General features: G+C 43.6%; 1 protein-coding gene across 4 annotated transcripts in view; it reads left to right on the forward strand.

Moving 5' to 3' along the window:
* Positions 1 to 27,845, forward strand: part of LOC123992640 (serine/threonine-protein kinase ULK2-like) — a 49,118-nt gene that overhangs the window by 4,243 nt on the left and 17,030 nt on the right. For 3 of the 4 annotated variants that reach the window (XM_046293961.1, XM_046293960.1, XM_046293958.1), the window contains exons 2-11: positions 6,625 to 6,717; positions 6,926 to 6,967; positions 18,892 to 18,924; positions 23,247 to 23,283; positions 25,032 to 25,205; positions 25,636 to 25,709; positions 25,838 to 25,939; positions 27,362 to 27,420; positions 27,521 to 27,603; positions 27,717 to 27,767. In XM_046293961.1, the coding sequence (XP_046149917.1) occupies positions 6,625 to 6,717; positions 6,926 to 6,967; positions 18,892 to 18,924; positions 23,247 to 23,283; positions 25,032 to 25,205; positions 25,636 to 25,709; positions 25,838 to 25,939; positions 27,362 to 27,420; positions 27,521 to 27,603; positions 27,717 to 27,767 (748 nt within the window). Of the gene's footprint in view, positions 1 to 5,292; positions 5,340 to 6,624; positions 6,718 to 6,925; positions 6,968 to 18,891; positions 18,925 to 23,246; positions 23,284 to 25,031; positions 25,206 to 25,635; positions 25,710 to 25,837; positions 25,940 to 27,361; positions 27,421 to 27,520; positions 27,604 to 27,716; positions 27,768 to 27,845 lie in introns of those variants that run through there. The other variant, XM_046293959.1, reaches the window with a different exon arrangement.

Consider the following 27,845-nt stretch of genomic DNA (forward strand, 5'->3'; position numbering starts at 1 on the left):
GTGTTGTTTGATGGTTCATCTGAGGGCATCGCAGGATTTCTTGTAAGCATCTGGATTAGTCTCCCGCTCATTGAAAGAGGCAGCTCTAGCCTTTAGCTCGATGCAGATGTTGCCTGTAATCCATGGCTTCTGGTTGGGATATGTACGTACAGCCATTGTGGGACGACGTCATCGATGCACTTGTTGATGAAGCCGATGACTGAGGTGGTGTATTCCTCAATGCCATTGGATGAATCTCGGAACATATTCCATTCTGTGCTTGCAAAACAGGCCTGTAGCATCTGCGTCATCTGACCACTTCCACATTGAGCAAGTCACTGCTACTTCCTGCTAGAGTTTTTGCTTGTTAAGCAGGAATCAGGAGGATAGAATTATGGTCAGATTTGCCAAATGGAGGGTGTTGGGGAGCTATGTATGTATCTCTGTGAATGGAGTAAAGGTGATCTACGATTTTAAAAATTCCCTGGTTGCACATGTGACATGCTGTAAAAATTTGGTTAAACTGATTTAAGTTTGCCTGCATTAAAGTCCCCAGCCACTAGGAGCGCCGCTTCTGGGTGAGCATTTTCTTCTTTGCTTATGGCCTTATAGAGTTGGTAGAGTGAGCTTTGTGGTGGTAAATAACATTTCTCCAGCCTTTGCTGCTATGCTTACAGATGTGCATAATATGCTGTGACCCTAATCAAAAAGTTTTGAATAACTCCAAATAACAAAAACGTTGCTAGGTTGTTGTAACATGTGAACTTGAAACATGTTTTAATTTTTTTTTGCACTGCATGGATCACCAGTGCTGTTGAATGCAGCATTGATGTATGGTACACTCAAAATGTATTACTTTGTTGAGTATCCAGCCTAGGCTACTGCTCAAATGTTTTTGTAATAGGCCTTCATGTTTTGCATCTGCATGGCGTTTTGTAGCAGGTTTTGTTTTTTGGTTATTAGTTGTCAAACGTTTAAAAACCAAAGCCAGACTGCAACATTTAACACTGAACAAAAATATTAACGCAACATGTAAAGTGTTGGTACCATGTTTCATGAGCTGAAATAAGACCACAGAAATGTTCCAAAAGGCACAAAAATAGTATTTCTCTCATTCTGTACACAGATTTTTTTTACATCCTTGTTAGTGACCACCTGACAGGTGTGACATATCCAGAAGCTAATTAAACAGCGTGATCATTACAAAGGTGCACCTTGTGCTGGGGACAATAAAAGGCTGCTCAAAAATTTGCAGTTTTGTCACACAACACTACCACAGATGTCTCAAGTTGAGGGAGCGTGCAATTGGCATGTTGACTGCAGGAATGTCCACCAGAGCTGTTGCCAGAGAATTTAATGTTAATTTCACAACCATAAACCACCTCCAACGTCGTTTTTTAAAATAATTTAGCAGTACCTACAACCGGCCTCAACTGCAGACCACGTGTAACCACGCCAGCCCAGGACCTCCGCATCATTTTCACCTGCGGAAGTGTCTGAGACCAGTGTGTATGGCATCGTGTGGGCGAGCGGTTTGCTGATGTCATCCTTGTGAACAGAGTTCCCCATGGTGGAGTTATAGTATGGGCAGGCATAAGCTATGGACATTGAACACCATTGGATTTTATTCATGACAATTTGAATGGACAGAAATCCTGAGGCCCATTTTCTGATCCCACACCCCAACCTTTTTTTAAGGTATCTGTGATCAACAAATGCGTATCTGTATTTCCAGTTATGTGAAATCCATAGATTAGGGCCTAATGAATTTATTTAAATTGACTGATTTACTTATATGAACTAACTCAGTAAAATCTTTGACATTGTTGCATGTTTCGTTTATATTTTTGTTCAGTGTAGTAGCCTAGCTAGGACTGTGGCATGTGTCTGTACACTTTCCCTCCACTGTGGACACACGAACACAGCGCGATTGACTTTCAATTCATTGACGCAAGCGCATCAGGCTGTAATTTCATAAAGTAGATGACTCAACTGTTGACTCATTTATACTCATTGTGTGTCCTATTATCCTTTAGTAGTAACTTATACCCGCGTGTGAATCCTTTATCTTGTAACTTTTTGACAACCAAGTTAAAATTCTGTGTGCTACAGCAATGGACTGTTAGAACCAACACTTGGCATGGACATTTAGCCTACAACAGTTTAAACTTTCAGTCTGGTAGAAGATTAGGTCAGCGGTAGAAGACTAGCCCTATGCGTTTTCCTATGACCAGAACATAGCAGCTAAATTTAGTGTACATTTGAAGCTGTGTATACTACCAGTGTACTGGTATGTGACCTGATGTCCTTCCAGTGATGTTCTTGAGCTGGTTAGAATGCAAGAACCAATAACATCCCGTTCTGTCTGTCCTCCATCTCCTAGCTTAGGTGGAAATAATCCTATAAATATAAGGCATGCCGATGCAGGGTTATAAATATTCCAATCACATGATGCCAGGTCCACTTTTAACAGGGCTGATGAATTGCCTCATATTTTAAGCATCCTACTGTAGTTTGAACTAGCCCTGCGGTCACTGTTTAGACCAGGGATGGGCAACCTTTATGGGTTGGGGACCACCAAAAAATCTGAACTCATCATGAGGGACCACAGTTACTCGCTGGTCTGTGTACCCGCATCCGTAACCCCCCCCCAAATTGACAGCAAACAGTTTTGTCCCCCCCTCTTGGTTTGATAGTGGAGACTGCAGATAATTCGAACATAATAACAAGTTTAGATTGCTAAATTAGTTTTGCAGTTAGCTATCAAAACTATTTTAGCTGAAATTGGCTAAATGACTGACTGTCAGTGACGTACAGAGCCTTTGGAAAGTATTCAGACCCCTTGACTTTTTCCACATTTTGTTACTTTATGGCCTTATTCTAAAATTGATGAAATTGTTTCTCCCCCATAAACTTACACACAATACCCCATAATGACAAAGCAAAAGTAGGTTTTTAGACATTTTTGCAAATTTTATGACAAATAAAAAAATGAAATCACATTTATACAAGTATTCAGACCCTTTACTCAGTACTTTGTTGAAGCACCTTTGTCAGCGATTACAGTATTGTGTCTTCTTGGGGGGGTAGATCAGCTTTAATATTGTAGCTTCCATCAATGTAATTGTCTTTATCACTTTCAATCCCCCATTGTTGTCCTGTTTGAAGGTGAACCTTCACCCCAGCCTTGAGCGTTCTGGAGCAGGTTTTTATCAAGGATCACTCTTTACTTTGCTCCGTTCATCTTTGCCCCGATCCTGACTAGTCTCAAAGTCCCTGCCGCTGAAAAACATCCCCACACCATGATGCTGCCACCACCATGCTTCGCCGTCAGGATGGTGCCAGGTTTCCTCCAGACGTGACACTTGACATTATTGGTTTCATCAGACCAGAGAATCTTGTTTCTCATCGTCTGAGAGTCTTTAGGCGGGATGTCATGTGCCTTTTACAGAGGAGTGGCTTCTGTCTGGCCACTCTACCATAAAGGCCTGATTGGTGGAGTGCTTCAGAGATGGTTGTCCTTCTGGAAGGTTCTCCCATCTCCACAGAGGAACTCTAGAGCTCTGTCAGAGTGGCCATCAGGTTCTTGGTAACCTCTCTCACCAAGGCCCCTGATTGCTCAGTCTGGCCAGGTGCCAGCTCTAGGAAGAGTCTTGGTGGTTCCAAACTTCTTCCATTTAAGAATAATGGGGACCTTTAAATGCTGTAGAACTTTTTTGGTACCCTTCCCCAGATCAGTGCATCGACACAATCCTGCGGACAATTCCTTTGACCTCATGGCTTGGTTTTTGCTCTGACATGCACTGTCAACTGTGGGCTCTTATACAGACATTTCTGCCTTTCCAAATCATGTCCAATCAATTGAATTTACCACAGGTGGACTCCAATCAAGTTATAGAAACATCTCAAGGATGATCAATGGAAACAGGATGGACAGCTAAGAGAGGCCTGGCTCAATTTCGAGTGGCAAATGTCAAGGGGTGTGTATACTTTCCGAAGACACTGTACATAACAAGAGAAAATGCTAATGCACATCCAAATTTAGAAATGGCACCTGATGTATTGTAACTTGCAACAGTATAGTTGAGACCCCAAATGAGTTCCTAAATTGATCCGAGGGCCTGCATGTGGCCCACTGGCTGCCATTTGCAAATCCCAGATTTTGACATTGGGACATTGTATGCGTTTGCCTATTGTCTTTTCTATTCTGGATTTTGTCTTACAGGGTCTAGTGCATTTTATAATGTAGAATCTGTAGTGAGATCACTCACTACAGGTGCAGATATGAACATCTTTATTCATTATTGTCTGTCTCTTTGTCTCCTGTGATCTATTCACTAAGTCCTGCAGCCATGCCGTCACTATTGAGATCGCATATGCGTTTGCCTGTTGTCTTTTCTTTGTGGGTTTTGTCTTACACAGTGTAGTCATGGCGGCAGAGCCTAGTGGTTAAGAGCATTGGGACAGTAGCTGAAAAGTTGCAGGTTCAAATCCTGAGCACAAATTATTATCTACAATGACGGCCTACCCCAGGCCAAACTCGGACGATGCTGTGCCAATTGTGCGCCGCCCTATGGGACTCCCAATCACGGCCGATTGTGATACAGCCTGGAATCAGGGTCTGTAGTGACGCCTCTAGCACTGAGATGCAGTGCATAGGCCGTTGCGCCACTCGGGAGCCTCATCGGGCTATACCTGCTGAAAGGGGCTAACAATAGATTTATTTGGATTGTTCTGGTTCAACGTCAGCAATAGTTTTGGCAGTTTTGCTTTAAACAATCAGTGTATATGGTAATTTTAAGATAAAGTTGATAATGCCATAGCTAATTTGTGTAAACGATAAATATTGATGTATTACTAGCTCAAACTTTGAATCTGCAAAAACAACAAGTTAATTAGTAGGTGATGGTGATTTAGTCAGCTCAGACGGATCCAGCTAAGAGAGGCCCAGCTCAGACGGATCCAGCTAAGAGAGGCCCAGCTCAGACGGATCCAGCTAAGAGAGGCCCAGCTCAGACGGATCCAGCTAAGAGAGGCCCAGCTCAGACGGATCCAGCTAAGAGAGGCCCAGCTCAGACGGATCCAGCTAAGAGAGGCCCAGCTCAGACGGATCCAGCTAAGAGAGGCCCAGCTCAGACGGATCCAGCTAGGCCCAGAGAGGCCCAGCTCAGACGGATCCAGCTAAGAGAGGCCCAGCTCAGCGGATCCAGCTAAGAGAGGCCCAGCTCAGACGGATCCAGCTAAGAGAGGCCCAGCTCAGACGGATCCAGCTAAGAGAGGCCCAGCTCAGACGGATCCAGCTAAGAGAGGCCCAGCTCATGAGCTCCATCAGCAGAAGATTTTAATTTAGAATGGAAAATGTATGTTTGTGCATCGTATATCGCATCAAACTGAATGACATCAATTAATTCTCTAGTCAAACCGAATCGCACCAAATCATTTCAAACTAAAACATATTGTTCCCGTATCGGAGCCCATGTGTCTAGATGTGTATCGAATCGCCTTGAAAGGGAGAGATGCCCATTCCTATGTTGCTGACATTAAAGGCTTCCACATGTTTTTGTTCGGCTGGCACCTAATCGTTGCTCACATACTCCCTTAAAAGAACTTCACTTGAAAAACAAGAAAAAAAACATCAATAGTCCATCTTGAGGCACCTTAGCCATTATGCACTTCCTCAAAATAATTGAACTAAAGAAATTGTCAGAGGAGATCTTAGTTGTGCAATTTTACATCTAACTAATAAAAAACGTCCAATGGAAAGTGCTTACTTTTCCCTTCAGTTTCTCTGACTGTCTCTGTGTCATCATAGCAGGAGCCTGGTCATTAACTTGATTTGGTGCAAACAATACCCACCACCCTCTGCTCAGCATTACACCATAGGCCGATGGGGTGATTCTATTGTATGGGGTTTCTGTTTGCTGCACTGCCTCGGTATATGTCACGGTTGGCTGGGGCATGCTGTCACGTGCTGCCTCCCTGTGCTACTACCAGTAGAACCCTGTCTAGTGGCAGATCCAATTGCAACACAGAATTAAAACCTCTCCTATTAACCTAGATTTGTTTGGAAAGCAGCAGCCCTTTTTATTCAAAGAATTCCTCTCGGAAAGTCTTACAATGCACCATCCATTCCACCTAGCCTAATAATGTAGGCTAGTTGTGGTCATTGTCCAAGCTCAGTGTCTCTGTAGCTCAAGGGCAAATAAATCAAGTGTTTTGTGTCATGTGAGCTTGAATAGTGATTATTTTAATAAGCTACTCCGTCACACTAAGGGCTCATGTGAATGAAGAAAGCATGGAAACGGTCTCTAAACTTGAGTAGAAAAAAGGTCTCTCGCTCAGGTTTTAGTGGAAGTGGGCTACCTCGCATGATAACTCAGTGTTCTAGTATTCTTTTGACTGTTTTGTCATTCAGTGTCAGAGGCCTATCTGATTGAAACCCGAGAAACCTGTGTTGATTTTATGTCTAAGTTGTTCTCTCTTCCCCCACATCTCTCTCACAAACAATGATGCACAGTGCACACCAAGCAATTAAAGGCCAGCTGGCCTAGGCTTTACACACACATGTGAGTGATGGGGGAACTGAACACATCTAAAGGGATTTTAACTAATTGTTCTTTATTTCTCTCCTTGCTCCATCTGCAGAAGACAGATTGGGAGGTGGCCATCAAGAGCATTAACAAGAAGAACCTCTCCAAGTCCCAGATCCTGCTTGGCAAGGAAATCAAAATCCTCAAGGTGAGTAGTATGCTTAACCTAATTGCTTGTCATTTATCTTGGAAACGTATTTAGAGAATTAGTTGACATCAATCCTCCATCAGTCAGCAGGTTTGATTGAAAGGCCTTGACTTCCTTGTTATAAATGTAAATAGAAGCCAGTCGTCACGTCAACAGTACAGTAGCTAATGCATCACTAATGTGCTTCTTTCTTCATTACTTTTCCCAGGAACTTCAACATGAGAACATTGTGGCACTTTACGATGTCCAGGTAAGTCCTTATCTGGTTTTCCATTGAAGTAAGGTCGAGCTCAGCTGATTGCAGGCAGACTGGGTGTGTCTACTGCATTTGAGTTAGCCTAACTTCACTAAAGCTGCATGCACTCTGGTGCTTTTTACGATGACCGCTCTTCGATTCAACTAGCCATTCTCTTCAACAGTGCTCAATTAGACCTATATGGCTAGAATCCAATTATTTTATTCATTATAACCAGCCAAATGGGACAGTGCATGGGCAGTGCAGTGCAACTGTACACAAGCAGAACACTCACAATCACTAGATCACCAGTGAGACAGACAGACAGACACATAATGAGTTGCCAAGCTCCTGAGAAGGACTTTTCTCTGTTTGCCCGGTCCATGCGGAGCTGGCTGCAGATTACCAGAGCAGAAGTATGTGTGTAATGTTAGTGGACATTCATGTGTAAACCATTAACTCCGATAAGACTTCTGACTGGTGATCCAAGGCTGTGACCACTGATTGACTGGTGGAGCTTCTCAGTCACATGACACCACATGACTGGCCATGGTTACTCCAGCATCATGCCCATCACCTCCGCTGGTGGTCAATCAGCACACACCGCTGACAGTCCTCAGTGATGTAACGGGGCCAGGGGGCAGGGTCGTCCACTTCAAGGTGGGTGACAAAATGGCTGCCACCAAAGGTCAGGTTTTAGTCTAACTCACCATGACCTTACTTCATGGTGACTACTGGACCTGTAGCTTTGGTTCACCATGGAAATCACTGAGAGCTGTCTATAAAAGAGCAGGAAAGTCTTTGAAAATCAGCTTAGCTCAGCCCTCAGTCCGAGAGCTCTCTGTGTGTGGGTTTTATTGTTCACTCCAAGGTTAGCAGGTAGTCCTATGAGTCGCTCTGCGTTCTCTATTTATAAAAAGCCTTTCCAGTAGGGTTCCAGCCAATAGGGAGAGATGGAAAGAGCTGTAAAGAGAGAGAGAGTTATTGAAGTCATGATCAAGCAGCGCTGCCCACATGGTGAGGCACTTTCTTTGTTTACGTAAGCCTCCCACCGGGACCCTGCTGCTCTAACCATCCGGCCCTCCTCCCTTCATCCCTCTATCCGCACCCCTGATGTGATCACCACTTATTGTCAGACCTTTCATTATACTAATGTAGCGTGTGATGTATAATGTGTTTGAAAATCCCCTTATCAATACTGAATGGACTGAGTGGATGGAAGTACGGGGTTTCCACTAATACAGGCACGAGGTGCCAATATCTTTTCATACCCCTTATGATTAAGGTTATGATTGGGGGTCAGGGAGTCTGATCATAGATAACTACTTGACCAAGAGTATGTGGACACGTTCTCGTCGAACATCTCATTCAAAAGTCATGGGCATTAAAATGGAGTTGGTCCCCTCATTTGCTGCATAACAGCCTCTACTCTTCTGGGAATGCATTCCACTAGATGTTCGAATATTGCTGCGGGGACTTGCTTCCATTCAGCCACAACAGCATTAGTGAGGTTGGGCACCAATGTTGGGCTATTAGGGCTGGCTTGCAGACCAGGTATCCAATTCATCTCAAAGGTATTTGATGGGGTTGAATCAGGGCTCTGTTCAGGCCATTCAGGTTCTTCCACACTGATCTCGACAATTCATTTCTATATTGTCATGCTGAAACAGGAAAGGGCCTTCCCCAAACTGTTGCCACAAAGTTTGAAGCACATAATTGTCTAGAATGTCATTGTATACTGTTGTGTTAAGATTTCCATTTTTACTGAACATAAGGGGCCTAGCCCGACCCATGGAAAACGATCCCAGACCATTATTCCTCCTCCACCAAACTTTCCAGTTGGCACTACTCTACAGGTAGAGTTCTCCAAACCCAAGCATTCTCCAAACCCAGATTCCTTTTCGGACTGCCAGATGGTGAAGCGTGATTCATCACTCCAGAGAATGTGTTTCCACTGCTCCAGAGTCAAATGGTGGTGAGTTTTTCACCACTCTAGCCACGTTTGGCATTGCGCATGGTGATGTTAGGCTTGTGTGTGGCTGCTCGGCCATGGAAACCAATTTTGTTAAGCTTCCGGTGAACAGTTCTTGTGCTGACGTTTCCAGAGGCAGTTTGAAACTCTGTAGTGAGTGTTGAAACCGAGAACAGATGATTTTTACGCGCTACTTGCTTCAGCACCCGGCAGTCCCGTTCTGTAAGCTTGTGTGGCCTACCACTTATCGGCTGAGTCGTTGTTGCGCCTAGAGGTTTCCACTTCAAAAAATACAGCACTTACAGTTGACCGTGGCTGCACTAGCAGGGCAGAAATTTGACAGACTTTTTGGGAAGGTGGCATCCTATGACAGTGTAATGTTGAGTTGCTGAGCTCTTCAGTAAGGCCATTCTACTGCCAATGTTTGGCTATGGAGATTGCATTTGTTGTATGCTCGTTTTTATACATCTGTCAGCATCGGGTGTAGCTGAAATAACCGAATCCACTAATTTGAGGGGATGTGGTTAGGGGAGCGGGCAAGTTCTACCTGAAAGTGAGTAGGAATGCCATAGAACACTAACCATAATTGAAGACACTGGTTTGGGCTTTGTGTGTAGTGTCTTAGTCAGTCTCTTTCTTTCTCTCCCCTCTCTTCTCCTCTCCCCCCATTGGCAGTACCCTCCCTGGGCCATCTCTCCCCTCTGCAGCTGTCACTTTTGGCACACAGGCAGTGGGGCTTAGAGATGCCGTCTGAAAGGGAAGAGAGGAGAGACTGCAGCTTTGGCGTTTTTAGAGGGAGACAAAGATAGTGTTGCAGTGTTATTGATGGGTGTTAGGCCTCCAAGCGCTCGCTCTCATTCTAGGGTTTCTTTTCACTCTGTCTCTCTTTCTATTGCACTCTCTCATTTCTCTCCTTTGTTTTGTTCCCCTGGTCATGGTTCCCCCTCTCCAGTCACCAGTTACAATCTTGGCCTTTCTGTATGTCTGTCTGGTGTTATGATGTTTATTCCAATCTCTGACCGTCTGAATGTGCAGCCTGACTGTAATGGAGAAGTGTGGGAGAACACTGGCTCCTGGCTTTGTGACTGCTGGGTTTCTCTCTCCCTGTCATTCTTCCCTCTTTCCCTTCCTCCTTTTTTCTCCCTCTCCTATTTCTCCTTCTCTCCCTCCTGTTTCTCTGTCTCTCTCTCTGTGTGGGCCTCTGCCCAGCCTCTTCAGCTGTTCTGGCTTGCACTACATGCACCGGGTCACTCAGTTTACCCAGAGAGCTGTAAATGATAGGGCTTGTGCAACAACCACCAGACAGAGTTACAGCATTGTCCTGGTGGGGGCATTGGGGCACCCTCCCCCCTCCCTCTGACTGACAAGGAAAATAGTTGCCATTGTCGGCAAGGTCGCTGTTGTGAGACAAATACCTAAGACAGCTGCCACCCTATCTTTCCAATAGAAGATAGCAGGTGCTCATGCATCTTTGCCCTCATTCCTGTGGATGTTTATGGAGCCCCGGTTAAAGGTGCAATATGCATAAATCGCTCCATTTCATCTCAAACGCAGTAAAAAATAATAATTCAATAACCAAAAATAATGTATTTTCAACTGTTTGAAGCTGGTGTTCAAAACCAATAGTAAAAGACGTAAAATGTAACTCAACAATAGGAAACATAGAAAAAGAACACGCAGAACCGTTTATACAGCTTCCTAGACTTGCTTTTATTGAGTGACAGATCTATAACTCACATTTCTATGTGGATTTGGTATGGTTGCCCAAAACGTTAAATATTGTAGCTTTAACATTTAGCAAGGCCTAGCACGTGGGTAGGCAACGAGATTCAGCCACAGGCTGATTTTTTTGTGTGGAGGGGGCGGAACATAATTACATTAATTTGACACTGCAAATTGATCACAACTAAGCCCAAAAAGAGATTTTATTTGAAAATAACAATTTCATACCTTATTTGAATTTGTGGGAATACTTTGGAACAGGTATTTTTTATTTATGGGAATACTTTGGAACAGGTATTTTTTATTTGTGGGAATACTTTGGAACAGGTATTTTTTATTTGTGGGAATACTTTGGAACAGATATTTTTTATTTGTGGGAATACTTTAGAACAGGTATTTTTTTATTTGTGGGAATACTTTGGAACTGGTATTTTTTATTCGTGGGAATACTTTGGAACAGGTATTTTTTATTCTTGGGAATACTTTGGAACAGGTATTTTTTATTCGTGGGAATACTCTGGAACATGTATTTTTTATTTGTGGGAATAATTGGGATTTCTGCAATTTATATATTTTTTGGCTGAACTCGTGGTATTGCTGAATTTAAAAAAAAATGTTTTTGTCCAAATAGTAAAATAACAAAAACTAGACCTGACATCTGGATTCAGATATAGGCCTAGATATTAGCCTGTCCTTACTCCTACTCTTCAGTCTTAGTTAAGGTGGCGGGCCGCTAGTGGTTATCGATGCCACACCCCTGAAAGGCCAATTAAGCAAGTGTGGTCTGTTTACAGTCGACAGTCATTAGTTGAGGGTAGGAGGACTGTCACTGCGTGTTTGTAAGAGTGTGAGGTGGTGCCTCGTTTAGAGAAGGCTGCTTGAAAGGCCCGCTTCACGGTAAGGTCTCCTTTAGATTGAAATGTTGGCAAAACATATAGCCTATAGACACAAACATCACAGACCTTGTGATAGCAATCATTTATGTGTAGTATACAGTATACCCTATGAGGGCTATGCAGAGACCTCCTCACTCTCACTTTCTCATTCACACACACACACACACACACACACACACACACACACACACACACACACACACACACACACACACACACACACACACACACACACACACACACACACACACACACACACACACAACAATCACTAGTACACACACACACAACTACTCTATCACGTACACACACACGCGTGCTCTCACACAATCACACTGTTGCTATTCCTGGTCTTCTGGCCTACACCACTGTGTGCTAATACCTCAGTGACACATTAGTGTGAATGTGGTCTCTAACCATGCACTGACTAGTTTCACACATATTCTTTGTGAACCCCTGTGTGTGTGAGATTTCCAACTGTTTTTATCTCCTTCTGCACGTATTGGAAGTCTCTGTGGAAATAAAACCAACGTCTGATTAATGACTCAATATAACTCATTAATTAGAGTGTTTTCAGAAAGGAGTCATGTTTATAAAGCCAGTATAGGAGTAGGGCTGGGTGACGGGAAGGTTTCAGAGCGTATTCTGATCCTGAGGTGTTCTGCTCATTAGGCTTCTTTCATAATAACCGGTCTATGCAACACTAGCTAAGCTACGTCTGTCCCTGCTCTTCCTTATGGAGCTATTAGCATTAAGTGGGAGGGAGGCAGCAGTGTGATGCAGAGAACAGTAATCACAGAGTCTCTCTCCAGGCTGACACAGCCCAGACTGTACAGCATGGCTCGGTACATACCTGCTATTTCATCAAAGGTTCACTGCAGAGAGTGTGTGTAAGTGGTAGACCCATAAGGCATGGAAATGGATTCGAGACTATCTTGAATTGGCATCTTTGACACGAGCCTGTACAGCCCACACTGATTCACCAGACATGAAACTGGAGAGGGAGAGGTTGACCAATAAGAGGCACAACGAAAATAGAAAGAAGTAGGTCTACATGTTAATTTGCATTATTTTTGTTAGTCGTCATACATTTTTATTTATCACACGCGCACAGCATACAGAGCCTAGTTTGAGGAGCGGAATAGCCTACAACCTGTCAGTCAGCAAGAGAGTAGCTCCTCAAAAAGACTGCAGGCTACTGGAGTGAAACCTGCTTTTGTAAGCCCAGTCATTGTGCAACAAATAACAAATGCTAAATGCAATCGCGTGTTAACTTTGGTGCCAAGATTAAAAAGGATCTATTTTTATTTCTTAATCTCAACTGGTAAACCGTGCCTCCCATTCGCCATTCGGATGGATGCCTGTCGACCGTTGACTATCAGACGTGACCCACCACTTTGCAATGTCAGCTTGAGGCAGTGTAATTGTTTACTTTACTTCAAATAATGAGGCATATCTTACCTTGCTTCAAAGTAGCTTTGCGAAAATCCAGCCACAGAAACGTGATGGCAATTATTTTATAAAGACTTCCTCATGCCATTAATCTGCATTTCTCTCCTCCTGTATTGGTTTTCATATCAACTTTCTTTCGTTGTCCAGAAGCACAATCTTAGTCATATTAGCAACCCATCATACTAGTTGCTATTAGATGTTCATCTCTGTCATATATGGAACTGCTCGCATTAGGTGTGATGTTTACAACTGTCTTTCCCATAATGCATTTTGGTAAATGTTTGAAAATGACACTTTATTAGCTGCTTCATTACAGGAGCTGCATGTTGAATACTAAGCTCCAGTCTTTTGACTGGAAGACGATAGGCTTGATATATATGCTCTATTAAGCTCTTAATGAAAAATATCCGGTCTTTCTTTGTATGCATGCATAGTTTTAGAGAGGAAGAGGTGACGCGAGAGGTTTCACTCTCACCAAAATCTCTTCAAAATAAGTCCATTGGGTTTCTATGGGGTTATTTTGGGCCTAAGCTTGTCGTCTGCCTTCTTGCCTTGGGACGATTACCATTGTTAGGGCGGAAACATTAGCATCTCGTCATTATATACAGATCTCTGATAGTATTTTCTGTCGGTCACGTCATTTTACTGTTTGGATTATTATTTATTTTTACTGGTTAATGAGGGTCAGTTAGTGAGCAGTTAAATTGACCAACATGTGCATCCCAAGAAAGAAGAGAGGCAGGGTAGGAGGCGGGTTTGATTATGAAGTTGAAGAGTCATGCTTCTGTGAGGCAGTCCCGTGGTGGAAGATTTCAAAACCTCTTCTGAACTCTGGTAGAACACTGTGTGTGTGTGTGTGTGTGTGTGTGTGTGTGTGTGTGGAAAGAAGGGGAGGTAAAGTGAGGTAAACTGGGTGGGGGGGGCTGACTTGATAAAATAAGGGGTCGGCTCTGGGCAGTAGAACTTGTTCTTGGCGCACATGGGAGATTTCAGGAATCCTGTCGGCCTTCCTAGAAAACTAACTGTCTGTCCCTCTCTATTTCATCATCTGGCTTTTCTTTACAGCATGTTAAATGGCTTAGAACATTCTCCATACTGTAGCAGTTAGCAACTCCCTCCCAGCACACTCAAATCTCCCACCCACATACTGCTTTTACATAAGATTTATGGTATTTAGTGTGTAAAACAAAGTGGGCAATGTTTAAGACCACCTTACAAACAAGCCCCTTTTTACCACAGTCTTGCCTGCATAGCCTTTATACCTCCCGTGCGCATGCCAGGGATGAGTGGTAGTAGTGGTGTGGAGATCTTGGTGGGCATCTATTTTCAGAAATCCAATGAGAATATACACTATCAAAAGGAAATCCTTTATTATTTTGTTTAGGCAGGTCCTAAGAAACATTATAAGACGAATAAAATATATTTTCTAAGGAATAGAATAGCTAATTTGAGTTTAATTAGGCCAGTGTTAGTGGTCTGTGCAGCCATGGCTGAGCCATCCAAATGAAATCAGTAGTTTGTTATTTTGTTCAGTTAAACTGAAGACACACTTACCCGATCAGTCTCAGACTTATATTTTATTTTAAGAAAAATATAATATAAATAAATAAAATATTCTTCCCACACAGCTTAGATCATGGGAACATGTGGAACCGCTGCTGCATGCTTTTTTTATCCACATTTCATCTCTTTCCTACCCTCACTACACTTTGTTAGGGAACAGGTATAGGGTCTTCATCATACCGCTAAAAAAAAATCAATCCTATTTTCAAAAGCATGCAAGTCTGTTCATATTTCAGAACCTATGCAGGCTTTTGGAGTTGGTTATACGCGATTGAGCAAAATAATAGGCCTACTCTTGATTTAGGCAATATCATTGCATGCTAAATGTTTCTGATCAGTGATAGATGCGTAAACAAATAGATTAGCTAACCACCTCCCCTTATTTTCCTATCCACAAACCAATTAACCAAATAGCCTATAGTAATGATGATTCAGTGACCCTAAATCACATTGATTGATTATCAGACAAGCCAGTGAAGTCGCAGATTTTTGGTTGGGAGTAGGCCTAGGATACTAAGCGACTAACAAGTGGATTAGTTTTCTCTTCACTCGCAAACTAGATACGATGGCAAAATGTTGTAATAAATGCGGCAACTAGACAAGATGATGATGATGATGATGAGCAGCATTCCCCTCAACTTAGATGACATTTCCCTAGCCTAATTGTAGCCTAACCAATATCCAAACGAAGGTTCAGTCTGACATAGATGTCTGACATAGATGAATCTATCAAGATGAGCCCCCACACTTGTCTCAAATCAGAGCGATGGAGCTGTCCCAATCAAAATGGTGCTGAAATTATCATCGAGTTGACCACATGCAGGTAGGCTATTGCTTAAAATATATTTCAAGGATGACTTTGGGAGTTTCAGTAAGCAACCGTTTGATACATGCCTTCAGATGCGTTAGCCTACTTCATTCCAGTATTTTCATAATTCAGTCATATTTATTCCCACTGTCATTATTTCTGGATCCATCCCATTGTGGTTAAGAAAACAGTGTGTGCTTAGTGGTGGGCTATGCCAAGAGATGGGCTAGATGCCTTGCAAAGTTTAGAGGAGGATGGTAACAGTGCGCTGCCTAGCAAGAGTTTAAGAGCGTAGTGTGTGCCAATGCCGCCTCAGCATTGTGGCTACATTTTATACTAAGCCTTAGGCAGAACCTTACAGAAATGTTTTTTTATTTATTTTCTTTAACCCATATTTTACCAGGTAAGTTGACTGAGAACACATTCTCATTTACAGCAACTAGGTCGTTTGGCTTTGATACCGGTAATACCTTTCAGATCTGAAGAAAAGGTGGGGAAAGGTTGACGGGATGGTAAACTATAGTGCTGTAGTTTGTGCTTGGTTCTCCCTAAGTGAGGCGAAATAACACACAAACATGTGTGTTTGGTTCCGTATGCACCAAGCAAGGAGGTGTTGTGCTAGAGGCATCTAATTTCATTAGTCAATATTTTCCTGACATTCTTTATTGTACAGTACTGTCTTTTCTATACTCCTCTGCCTTGTTTTGGCCGAAGGAGAGGGAAGAGGAGCATGATACCTCTTGTTAGTTGGCCTAATTTCTGGATACTCGTGACCTAAAACGGTGATTTCATAGAGAGACATTGCCAGGTTGTGTCTGATGTGATGCCTTTGCAGGACATTAGCTTCTCCCACAGGGACAGTCTGTGCCCTTCCACTGTGACTAGATCACCTGTGTGTGTGTGTCTGTTGTGCACATGTGTGATGAAAACGCCAACGGGTCCCGTGCCACCTCTAACAAAGCAGTAGGTCCCCTGCTGCCCTAAGGGTTCACCCAGTTTCAAGTTCTAATCATCATAGCGTGCGTCATATCACTACAGTGTCTGTCATAGGGTGTGACACATGTATCTAGCGTGCAGTAATATTAGACGAGGCTAGATACTTGGTTCTCAGAATACTCTTTGCGTAACAGATGCGTCCCGGGTGGATTTCCAGTCCACATATGGAACCCTATTCTCTACAGTCTTCAGCAATTTTAAACTGAGCCAAGCTGGCCCACCTCCCATCTCTTCTCCCTCTGTTACCCCCCCCCCTTAATTCTTATGTAGCCCAGCACTCATGGAGTCAATCGTGTGACGCAACAAGCTCCTGCACGATTGACTCCACCGACACACTGAGAATACGTTGTTGTTTTGGCCCAGCTCTAGAGTAGCTGGCATTCTAAAAATGTCTGAGGTGGAGGGCTGAAGCGGTGGAAAATGCTTGGGGGATGTTTTGAGTTTCTCTCAAGACAGCAACATTTCTTCGAGCTGATGTAGTACACTTCCTTCCAGTGTTTCCTAGAAGAGCATCGATCAAAGCTTGTTTGTGGCATAACTCTGGCTGGATCGCCTGGTGACTCAGTGGTTTTCCATCTAGCAAGTGGATGGGAATAGAAGGATTGTGAAATGCTTTTATAAGTGGAATATGACTGCCTGTGCGTGTGGGGCTGCTGATGTTAGATAGCCGGAGGCAGAATTGTTTGTGCTGCTGTTTTTGTTTTGGTGTATTCCTTTTGAGGAAGGAGGGTTATGTAGAATACCCTGTTGGCAGGTTTTGTATGTGTCCAAAGTCCAATTCTTTAACAGATAGTGTTTTGAGTAACATTACATTCTGACTTATTGGGTGTCTCCTCTCTTGTGGTAAAAATGTTGATGATAACAGCTGTAACCAACCACTGCCTTAGAAAATACAGAGTGTCACTTAGTCTAGATTTGCACCATGGAAGAGGTTTTGGACTCTATTGTAGGATAGATTTTATGGTGACATAGACAGTTCATTTTCAACCTACTGAGGAGTGGAGATTAAAGGGGGTGAGGCTGTCCTGTATTTGTACCTCTCACATATGTTACCCTCCTCCTCCAGGACCGTGTACAGCCTGGCCAACTCCCTTCTTTCCTTTCCTCCTATTCTTCCTCTCCCAGTCCCCAGTCCCCGTCCCCCCCCCCCCCATCAACCATTATAGTGCAGGGGCTGAAAATGGCTAGTCCCCAGGCCAATACCAGCCACCACACACACACACACACATACACACCATGACCGATCAGAGTAGATAATGGTGGAGTCTCCCCTCCCCCATTGCTACAACCCAACAGCAACATCTTTGAAATCCATTTTCCTAGTATCCACAGGCATGAGCCAATGGAATTGGTCAGGGAGGAAGGGGCCCAGCCAATAAGCCTGGTGCAGGCTGACAGGTCAGCTGACAGGAAAAAGCTGAAGTGGAATTAATGGATGGCTGGTTTTCGGAGCGAAGGCAGTGGTTTTTGTTCTCCAACTGGAGACCTTGGCTGAGAGATGATTAGAACCAGAGTAATGCAGTCCAATAACTGACTAGTATGGCTGTTGGTAGTCAAGGAATTGATTTTCTGAGACCCTTTGATTTGTTAGTAAGGCACAGAGAAAATAATTACATTAAATTGTTTTGAACTCATACACTCGTTAGAGATTAAAGAAGCCTTTCATGTGACAGGCTATTTCCTTCACCGAGAATCAATCATGGAAAGGGGTTTGCATGGTCTTGTCACAAGAAACACTTCTGGATCTAATCATAGATAGCCTACTTAGAATGGCGCTGAAGGGATTGGAAAATGTGTGACGACAGTTGTTTTTTTTAATGGTTGTTGTTAACTTCATGCACATGGCAAGCTGCTCGATCAGCCACATGATGCAGTACCCTCAACCTGACACCACACACACACACACGCGCACACTCCTCCAAAAACATGTGAGCTTGCTAACCTGGAGGCCTGATTTTGTGTTACTTGGCTCCTGTCCAGCATCTTCTTAGCTCCTCCATCACCATGTTGGCAAGGTGTCCCCTATATCTGTTATATATCTGCCCAGTTCCCTTGAACCCAATAGCCACACACACACACACCAACAATCTCAGCTTGACCCTGCTGTGTAATGAACTCTATTCCTTTCCCTTCAAGAATGTAGACTGTAGCACGACACAGCTTTGAGGTGAGGGGTTCACTAAGGACGGCACCTTTTCTTTGAGGTGCGCCAATTTGATCTTAAACCCATGTCAGTCGCACAGTGTGCGATGAAGGATGAGGGTGTCAATGTGTCTGTAGATTGGAGCCAGCTACTCTACTGTACAGATCTAATCCAGATACGTTATGTGCTATGGGCTTCAGTTCATGCTTGGTGGCAAGGGAATCCTATTCTCTGTACTGTACACATGATCCATCTGTACAGTATGTAGACTATCTGTATCTGTACATACATGTCAGTCTGTTTGATGAAGCTGGTCCTCTACAGTAGTGGATGTGACAGGTGTTGTGAGAGATCACTAACCCATGTTGTTTCTCTCCTCTCATTCAGGAAACTCCCAACTCTGTGTTCCTGGTCATGGAGGTAGGTGGTGTCACAATGTCAGAATGCAACCTCTTCTGCTGAGCTGCCTAGAAGCTGCCAGGGTCTCTATCTTTGTGTTGATACCTCTCCCCTCTCTCTAACTGCTCACTCTCTCCATGTTCCCATGGTCATTTCCTCAGTCCTATGAGAGGCTGCAAACCCAGTGTGCTTCTGTCCTCGCTCTGCCTCTCCTCTCTCCTTCCCCTTCTTTCTCTCTCTCCCCCTCCCTCTCGTTACTCAAGGCCACAAAATTCCACAAACTGCCTGAAGGGAAGAAAAAAACTGTCTGCCGCCCTCAAACATACCTGTACACTCACACCCCGCTTTCGAGGAATACTGTTATCCAAGAACAAACTGTGTTTGTTTGCCTTATATTTAGCCCTGAAATACTTATTCTGCCCTTCTCATATTCAAGCTGTTGTTAAGATAACTGGCTGTGCAAGGTGTCTTGGGACCCTGGTACCTGTTACCCTGGCCTGCCTGGGGTGTTCTAGCTGGTTGTGGTAAACAGGGCTGTTATTCTGAGAGCCACGCTGACATTGAGGCAGGGTCTCCTGGCACAAGAGAAGAAACAGACATAAATCTGGCTTTGTAGCTTTTGAACACCATTCAACCTTGGTCTTATAGATAAAAGGCTGCTTAATCAATGCTATATCACTCCAAGAGAGATGGGCATAGATGGTATCAATACTAGGCTAGCATGAATACTAATCTGGCTGGTGTTTGCCAGACTGCCTGTTTTGCTTAGTAAGAAAGGCTTGTCTTACGCAATGGTTAAAGGAGGGAGCAGATTACATATTAAGCAATCAGCGCGCAGGGCTCACACTCCAGTCTTTTGTCAGCAGTTGGAACACATTCAAAATAATACTGTTTTAAGGGAAACAATGCCCATTTAGCTGCAAAATTGACTCTCAGTATGAAGCAAAGCAGGCTTTTTATTTGAACAAACATTATTTGTGTGCAGTGTACCTCACAAATGATTGTCCTCACACAGAACTTAATCGGATAGATTCACTAGAATAGAATTATGGGCCCTTAACCATTCATGGCATCCCAAACTTTACAGCAATCAATGTGGACACCCCCATAATAGTGAAATATATTGTTACCCTACAATTCTATGGTTATAGCGGACCCCTAAGAATGTGTTATTGAAACCCTGCTCAATGCCTCTGCTGCTTGCAGTAAAAGGATGGACATACACACAGAGCATCCATCTTCTCATGTCAATAAGGATCTGAGCTGTGGTAGACTACATCCAATTTGCTGAGTAGAGTGTTGGAGGCTATTTTGTAAATTACATCACCGAAGTTGAGAGTCGGTAGGATAGTCCATTTTACGAGGGTATGTTAGCAGCATGAGTAAAGGACCTAGGTATATGTAGATGTCCAAATTAGAGGTCGACCGATTAATCTGAATGGCCAATTTAATTAGGGTCTATTTCAAGTTTTCATAACAATCGATAACACAGATTTGGCCGATTTTATAAAAAAAAAAAAATATTTATTATTAATTCAAACAGCACTTTCGTGCGTTTTGCCAGCAGGTCTTTGCTGTGCTTCAAGTATTGCCCTGTTTATGACTTCAAGTCCATCAACTCCCGAGATTAGGCTGGTGTAACCGATGTGAAACGACTAGCTAGTTAGCGGAGTGCGCGCTAATAGCTTTTCAAATGTCACTCGCTCTGAGACTTGGAGTAGTTTTTCCCCTTGCTCTGCATGGTTAACGCTGCTTCGAGGGTGGCTGTTGTCGATGTGTTCCTGGTTCGAGCCCAGGTAGGGGCGAGGAGAGGGACGGAAGCTATACTGTTACACTGGCAATACTAAAGCGCCTTTAAGAACATCCAATAGTCAAAGGTATATGAAATACAAATGGTATAAAGAAAAATAGTCAACAACCGAGAACTTCTTACCCGGGAATATTGACGACTCATGTTAAAAGGAACCACCAGCTTTCATATGTTCTCATGTTCTGAGCAAGGAACTTAAACGTTAGCTTTCTTACCTGGCACATATTGCACGTTTACTTTCTTTTCCAACACTTTGTTTTTGCATTATTTAAACCAAATTGAACATGTTTCATTATTTATTTGAGGCTTAATTGATTTTATTGATTAAAGTTAAATAAATAAGTGTTCATTCAGTATTGTTGTAATTGTCATTATTACAAATACATTTAAAAAATTGTCCGATTAATCGGTATCTGCTTTTTTTGGTCCTCCAATAATCCTTATCGGAATCGGCATTGAAAAATCATAATCGGTCGACCTCTAGTACACATTCTAAGTCAGAACCGTCCAGAGTACTGATGCTAGACGAGGGTACGGGCAGCGATCGGTTGAAGAGCATGCATTTAGTTTTACTTTGAAGAGCATGCATTTAAGAGCAGTTGGAGGCCACGGAAGGAGAGTTGCATGGCATTGAAGCTCGTCTTGAGGTTTGTTAACACAGTGTCCAAAGAAGGGCCAGAAGTATACAGAATGGTGTCGTCTGCGTAGAGGTGGATCAGAGAATCACTAGCAGCAAGAGCGACATCATTGATGTATTCAGAGAAAAGAGTCGGCCTGAGAATTGAACCGTGTGGCACCTCCATAGACTTCCAGAGGTACGGACAACAGGCCCTCCGATTTGACAATCTGAGAAGTAGTTGGTGAACCAGGCGAGGCAGTCATTTGAGAAACCCAGGCTGTTGAGTCTGCCAATAAGAATGTGGTGACTGAGAGTCAAAATCCGTGGTCAGGTCGATGAATACGGCTGCACAGTATTGTCTTTTTATCGATAGCGTTATGATATCGTTTAGAAACTTGAAAGTGGCTGAGGTGCACCCATGAGCAGCTCGGAAACCAGAATGCATAGCGGAGAAGGTACGGTGGGATTCGAAATGGTCGGTGATCTGTTTGTTAACTTGGCTTTCAAAGACTGCAGAAAGTAAGGGCAGGATGGATATAGGTCTGTAACAGTTTGGGTCTAGAGTGTCTCCCCCTTTGAAGAGGGGGATGACCGCGGCAAGTTTCCAGTCTTTAGGGATCTCGGACGATACGAAAGAGAGGTTGTAACAGGCTAGTAATAAGGGTTGCAATAATTGCGGTGGATAATTTAAAAAAGAGAGGGTCCAGATTGTCTAGCCCGGCTGATTTGTAGGGGCCCAGATTTTGAAGCTCTTTCAGAAGAACATCAGCTATCTGGATTTGGTTAAAGGAGAAATGGGGAGGCTTGGGCACGTTGCAGTGGGGGGTGCAGAGCTGTTGACAGGGGTAGGGGTAGCCAGGTGGGAAGCATGGCCAGCCGTAGAAAAATACTTATTGAAATTATCAATTATCGTAGATTTATCGGTTGTGTCTGTTTCCTAGCCTCAGTGCAGTGGGCAGCTGGGAGGAGGTGCTCTTATTCTTCATGGACTTTACAGTGTCCCAGAACATTTTGTAGTTTGTGCTATTTCTGTTTGTGTATATTGGTTCCTAACTTCCCTAAAAAGTTGCAAATCGCGGGGACTATTCGATGCTATTGCAGTCCGCCACAGGATGTTTTTGTGCTGTTCAAGGGCAGTCAGTTCTGGAGTGAACCAAGGGCTATAGTTGTTCTTAGTTCTACATTCTTTGAAAAGGGCATGCTTGTTTAAGATGGTTAGGAAAGCACTTTTTAAAGAATGACCAGTCATCCTCTACTGACGGAGTGAGGTTAATAGCCTTCCAGGATACTCTGCAGGCTATCTCTGCAGTAGATTGCAACTCCACTCCCTTTGGCAGTTCTATCTTGGTGGAAAATATTGTAGTTGGGGATGGAAATGTCTGAATTTTTGGTGGCTTTCTTAAGCCAGGATTCACACATGGCTAGGACATCAGGGTTGGCGGAGTGTGCTAAAGCAGTGAATAAAACAAACTTAGGGAGGAGGCTTCTAATGTTAACATGCATGAAACCAAGGCTTTTACTGTTACGGTTAAACTAACTAAACTGGAAAATGGCGGACAGACGGGTTAAATGCTAGCATAAATTAGCCTACCCTTAGCTCCCCTCTGTTTCTCTACTTTTCTCTTCCCTGCGCCCTTGCACATTTTCTCTAACTCTCTCATTCTTTTTCTTGGACTACTCTCCCTCACACTCTGTCCTTCCTGCTCTCTGTGTTGACTAATGCCAGGATTAACAGAGATTGTTAGTACTGATAACAGCACAGCCATTCATCAGATTTTAATTGATGAGACCCTTCATTATCTGGGCTTTGTGGTCACATACACACACACACACACAGCTTGATACTGCTAATCTGTGTTGTTCTTACACAGCCTGCTAATAGAATAGTTTTGTTTGTCTTGTTCCTCCCCACAGTACTGCAACGGTGGCGATCTGGCTGACTATCTGCAAGGTAAGCATCACACTAATCTCAACAGACACTGAGTATTATTCATCAAAACAGCGGTGGAGAGGAGTGTGGGTACTTTTGTGTACGTCTCTATCTGCCGTCTGTCTGTGTGTGTGTTGTGTGTTCCCAATGCGAGGGAATGTTGTGTGTTCCCAATGCGAGGGAATGTTGTGTGTTCCCAATGCGAGGGAATGTTGTGTGTTCCCAATGCGAGGGAATGTTGTGTGTTCCCAATGCGAGGGAATGTTGTGTGTTCCCAATGCGAGGGAATGTTGTGTGTTCCCAATGCGAGGGAATGTTGTGTGTAGGAGCCAACACAGTGATATGACACAATGGGTTCCTTCTTTAGCACCAAGGTCAGCATAGCTGAGTCTCAAAGGTCACTCCTCTCTCATAATGCTTCCCAAGAAAGCACCAAGCACTGAACGTCTTAATAGGATGCTGCTTGTGGAGGTCTGCATGGTATATCGTTGATTTTATTGGCTCTCACATCACCTCGAGGCATGATACAGTGTCTGTACCTCTCTTCTAGCGTGCACAGTCACACTCTCCCCCTTTCTGTTGCGGTCTCTCTCTTGCTCCCGCTCTCGCTCTCGCTCTCTCTCTGCCTTTCTAGCTCTCTCTCTCTGTCTTTCTCTGTCTGCCTTCTCTCTCTTTTTCTCTCTCTCTCTCTCTCTCTCTCTCTAAACCCTCATTGTATAATATTGTCACACAACCATGTTATTTGATTAATTACACAACTTTGCTGCGTTTAGAAGAAGTTGTACTTTAGAGAGTGTTGTTATCCCTGATTTAATGTGTGTAAGCATGGTTAGATTGACACGATCTATTGTGATCACAATGGTTTGGTTTACTCTTTAGAGACTCAGGAATCCTCTAAGATAGCAGCTCACTGGATTAGCTAATGTTATTGTTTCACTGCAACCAGTACATGCAGGACCAGACACACTCCACTTGCCCGACCTCTTATGCTAACTACAGTAATCGTCACTGTTAATACTTTTATTACTGAGGCTGCTAATGTTCAAACAATTACTACCCTAATCGGTTGTGCTTTTGCATAGAAGATGTCGACTACTTGCAGAATAAGCCATTTGTACAGGTTGCTTTCCCTTGGATTCTGTGTGCAGTTGTGGTGACAGAGCTCTCCCAATGCATCCTGATGTAGAAGTTTTAATGCATTTCTCTCTTTGATATAGGTGCATCTAAATCACTTAAATGTAAGCTGAGGCAATCCGTAATTAATGCAATACATTAGGGAGATGGAGGCATTGAGTGTGTATAACTGCTGGCTAATGTTTGGTATGGGTCCCATGTGGCTCAGTTGGTTGAGCATGGTGCTTGCAATGCCAGAGTTGTGGGTTTCATTTCCCACAGGGGGAACGTATGAAAATGGATGCACTCACTACTGTAAGTTGCTCTGGATAGGAATGTCTGCTAAATTACTAAAATCTCAATCTGAAAGTGTAATGATTGGTGTGAGTGAAACATTAGTCTGTGAAATAGTTGTTAGAAGTTGTCTCTATGGCCTCAAGACTAGTGCATAGTGGGTGGATAATGTCCTTTATAGAGTTTCTGTGCATTATGGCTATTGTAGTTTTGTATGAATAAAATATGCTGATAGCCAGTGTGGGTGTAGTAGTCTTTTACCACTACATCCCTGGTCATCATACATTATGTGCCAATACATTTCTACTGTGTAATGAAGGATTGTGGGTAAGTGGTTTTTCCCTCCTCTCTGCTCTCCCTAGCCAAGGGGACACTGAGAGAAGACACTCTGAGGGTGTTCCTCCAGCAGATATCAGCAGCAATGAGGATCCTCAACAGTAAAGGCATCATCCACCGAGACCTGAAACCACAGAACATCCTGCTGTCATACACCAGCCGCAAGAGATCCAGCATCAACGGCATCCGCATCAAAATAGGTGACTGACCAACCCAGCCCCTCAAACGCAACACACACTCAGTTAAAACTCAGCTAAAACTTCAAAAATACAACTATCCCTTTAATTCTTCATAATGTTTCTATGATATAAATACTGTGTATATATAGAGATGGCCTATCCATGAACTGTTAGCCATCATATGATTTGTCTTATTGTCTCACAAGTGTCATATATCAAATGTCATTTATCACGATGCACCACAATGACAGCTAGCTACGGTCATGATTAGTTGTTTTGAACCCTACAGCTATATTTAGTTTTCACAGTGCTATTCCCTCAAGGTGTGGTGACTCATGGTGTGTGTTGTGTTCCCAATTTCCTAGTGTCTGATAGGCCTGGTAATGGGAGTCGTGACACTCCGACAATAGTAGCTATTAATAACACAGACTGACGGCCTTCTCTCTTTCAGCTGACTTTGGCTTCGCACGATACCTCCAGAGCAACATGATGGCCGCCACGCTGTGTGGCTCCCCCATGTACATGGTGAGTGCAGGTGTGCGTGTGTGTTTGTGTGTGTAAGGGTGTCATGTCTGTAGTCTCTTGTTCTCCGGCAACCTGCAGCTGGAACGGTCCTTTCAGTGAATGACCTCTAACCTCTGTCCTCTAACCAGGCCCCAGAAGTGATCATGTCTCAGAACTATGACGCCAAGGCAGACCTGTGGAGCATTGGAACTGTCGTCTACCAGTGTCTCGTAGGGAAGCCCCCTTTCCAGGTAGGATGGATAGCAGCATTAAACTGTGTGAAATATCAAATAAAATTGTATTTGTCACATGTGCGGAATACAACAGGTATTTCTTTACAGAGAAATCCTTACTTGCAAGCCCTTAACCAACAATGCAGTTTTAAGAAAATATCCCCCCCCCTCAAAAATAAAAGTAAGAGATAAGAATAACAATTAATTAAAGAGCAGCAGTAAATAACAATAGCAGTGCTATATACAGGGGGTACCACTACAGAGTCAATATGCGGGGGCACCGGTGTCGAGGTAATTGAGGTAATATGTACATGTAGGTAGAGTTATTAAAGTGACTATGCATAGATAATAAGAGTAGCAGCAGTGTAGAAGGGATGGGTAGCCATTTGATTAGCTGTATCAGGAGTCTTATGGCTTGGGGGTAGAAGCTGTTTAGAATCTTCTTGGACCTAGACTTGGCGCTCCGGTACCGCTTGCCGTGCAGTAGCAGAGAGAACAGTCTATGACTAGGGTTGCTGGAGTCTTTGACAATTTTTAGGGCCTTCCTCTGACACCGCCTGGTATAGAGATCGTGGATAGCAGGAAGTTTGGCCCTGGTGATGTACTGGGCCGTACACACTACCCTCTGTAGTGCCATGAGACCGAGCAGTTGCCATACCAGGCAATGATGCAACCCTTCAGGATGCTCTCGATGGTGCAGCTGTAAAACCTTTTGAGGATCTTATGACCCATGCCAAATCTTTTCAGTCTGCTGAGGGGGAATAGGTTTTGTCGTACTCTCTTCACGACTCTCTTGGTGTGCTTGGACCATGTTAATTTGTTGGTGATGTGGACTTGAAACTCTCGACCCGCTCCGCTACAGCCCCGTTGAAGTTAAATGGGGGTGTGCTCTGTCCTCCTCTTCCTGTAGTCCACAATCATCTCCTTTGTCTTGGTCACTTTGAGGGAGAGGTTGTTGTCCTGGCACCACACGGTCAGGTCTCTGACCTTCTCCCCATAGGCTGTCTCATCGTTGTTGGTGATCACGTCTACCACTGATGTTAGTCGTGCCTGGCCGTGTAGTCGTGAGTGAACAGGGTGTACAGGAGGAGACTGAGCACGCACCCCTGAGGGGCCCCCATGTTGAGGATCAGAGTGGCGGCTGTGTTGTTACTTACCCTTACCACCTGGAGGCAGCCCATCAGGAAGTCCAGAATCCAGTTGCCAAGGGATGCGTTTAGTCCCAGGTTCTTTAGCTTAGTGATAAGCTTTGAGGGCATTCTCACAGGTGTTCCTTTTGTCCAGGTGTGAAAGGGCAGTGTGGAGTGCAATAGAGATTGCATCATCTGTGGATCTGTGTCCACAGATTAAATATGAAATATGTCACCCATGATGTGTGTTTATAGAAGTAGTATACAAACCCCATGTCACTCTGTTCTCTCTCTGTCTGTCTGTCTTTAGGCCAACAGTCCTCAAGACCTGAGGATGTTCTATGAGAAGAACAAGTCGCTGCTACCCATGTAAGTCAACAGATGATAGTTAAATCCTATCTGATCGAGGCCTTTTGGGCTGAAAATCATGTTTTTACCTAGAATGTGTGTCTGTTACTCTATTACTTAGCATCCCGAGGGAGACGTCTCCTTCCCTTTGCAACCTGTTGCTAGGCCTGCTGCAGAGGAACCAGAAGGACAGGATGGACTTCGGTCAGTTCTGACATCAAGTCCCTTCTAGAAAATAAATGATTTAATATTTAATGTGTTATCTATAAATTGTACATTACTTCTCTTACATTCACACTTCTGTCTTGTTGTTTCAGATGCGTTTTTCAGTCATCCTTTCTTAGATCCAGCTTCTGCCATCAAAAAATGTGAGTAGATGGATGAGAACTTCCTTCGTCAATAACGAGGAAATACCTGTTGTGGTGTCAGAGCTGTATTGTGAGGTG

Source organism: Oncorhynchus gorbuscha, linkage group LG13 (assembly GCF_021184085.1).
Source record: "Oncorhynchus gorbuscha isolate QuinsamMale2020 ecotype Even-year linkage group LG13, OgorEven_v1.0, whole genome shotgun sequence".
Lineage (NCBI taxonomy): Eukaryota > Metazoa > Chordata > Actinopteri > Salmoniformes > Salmonidae > Oncorhynchus > Oncorhynchus gorbuscha.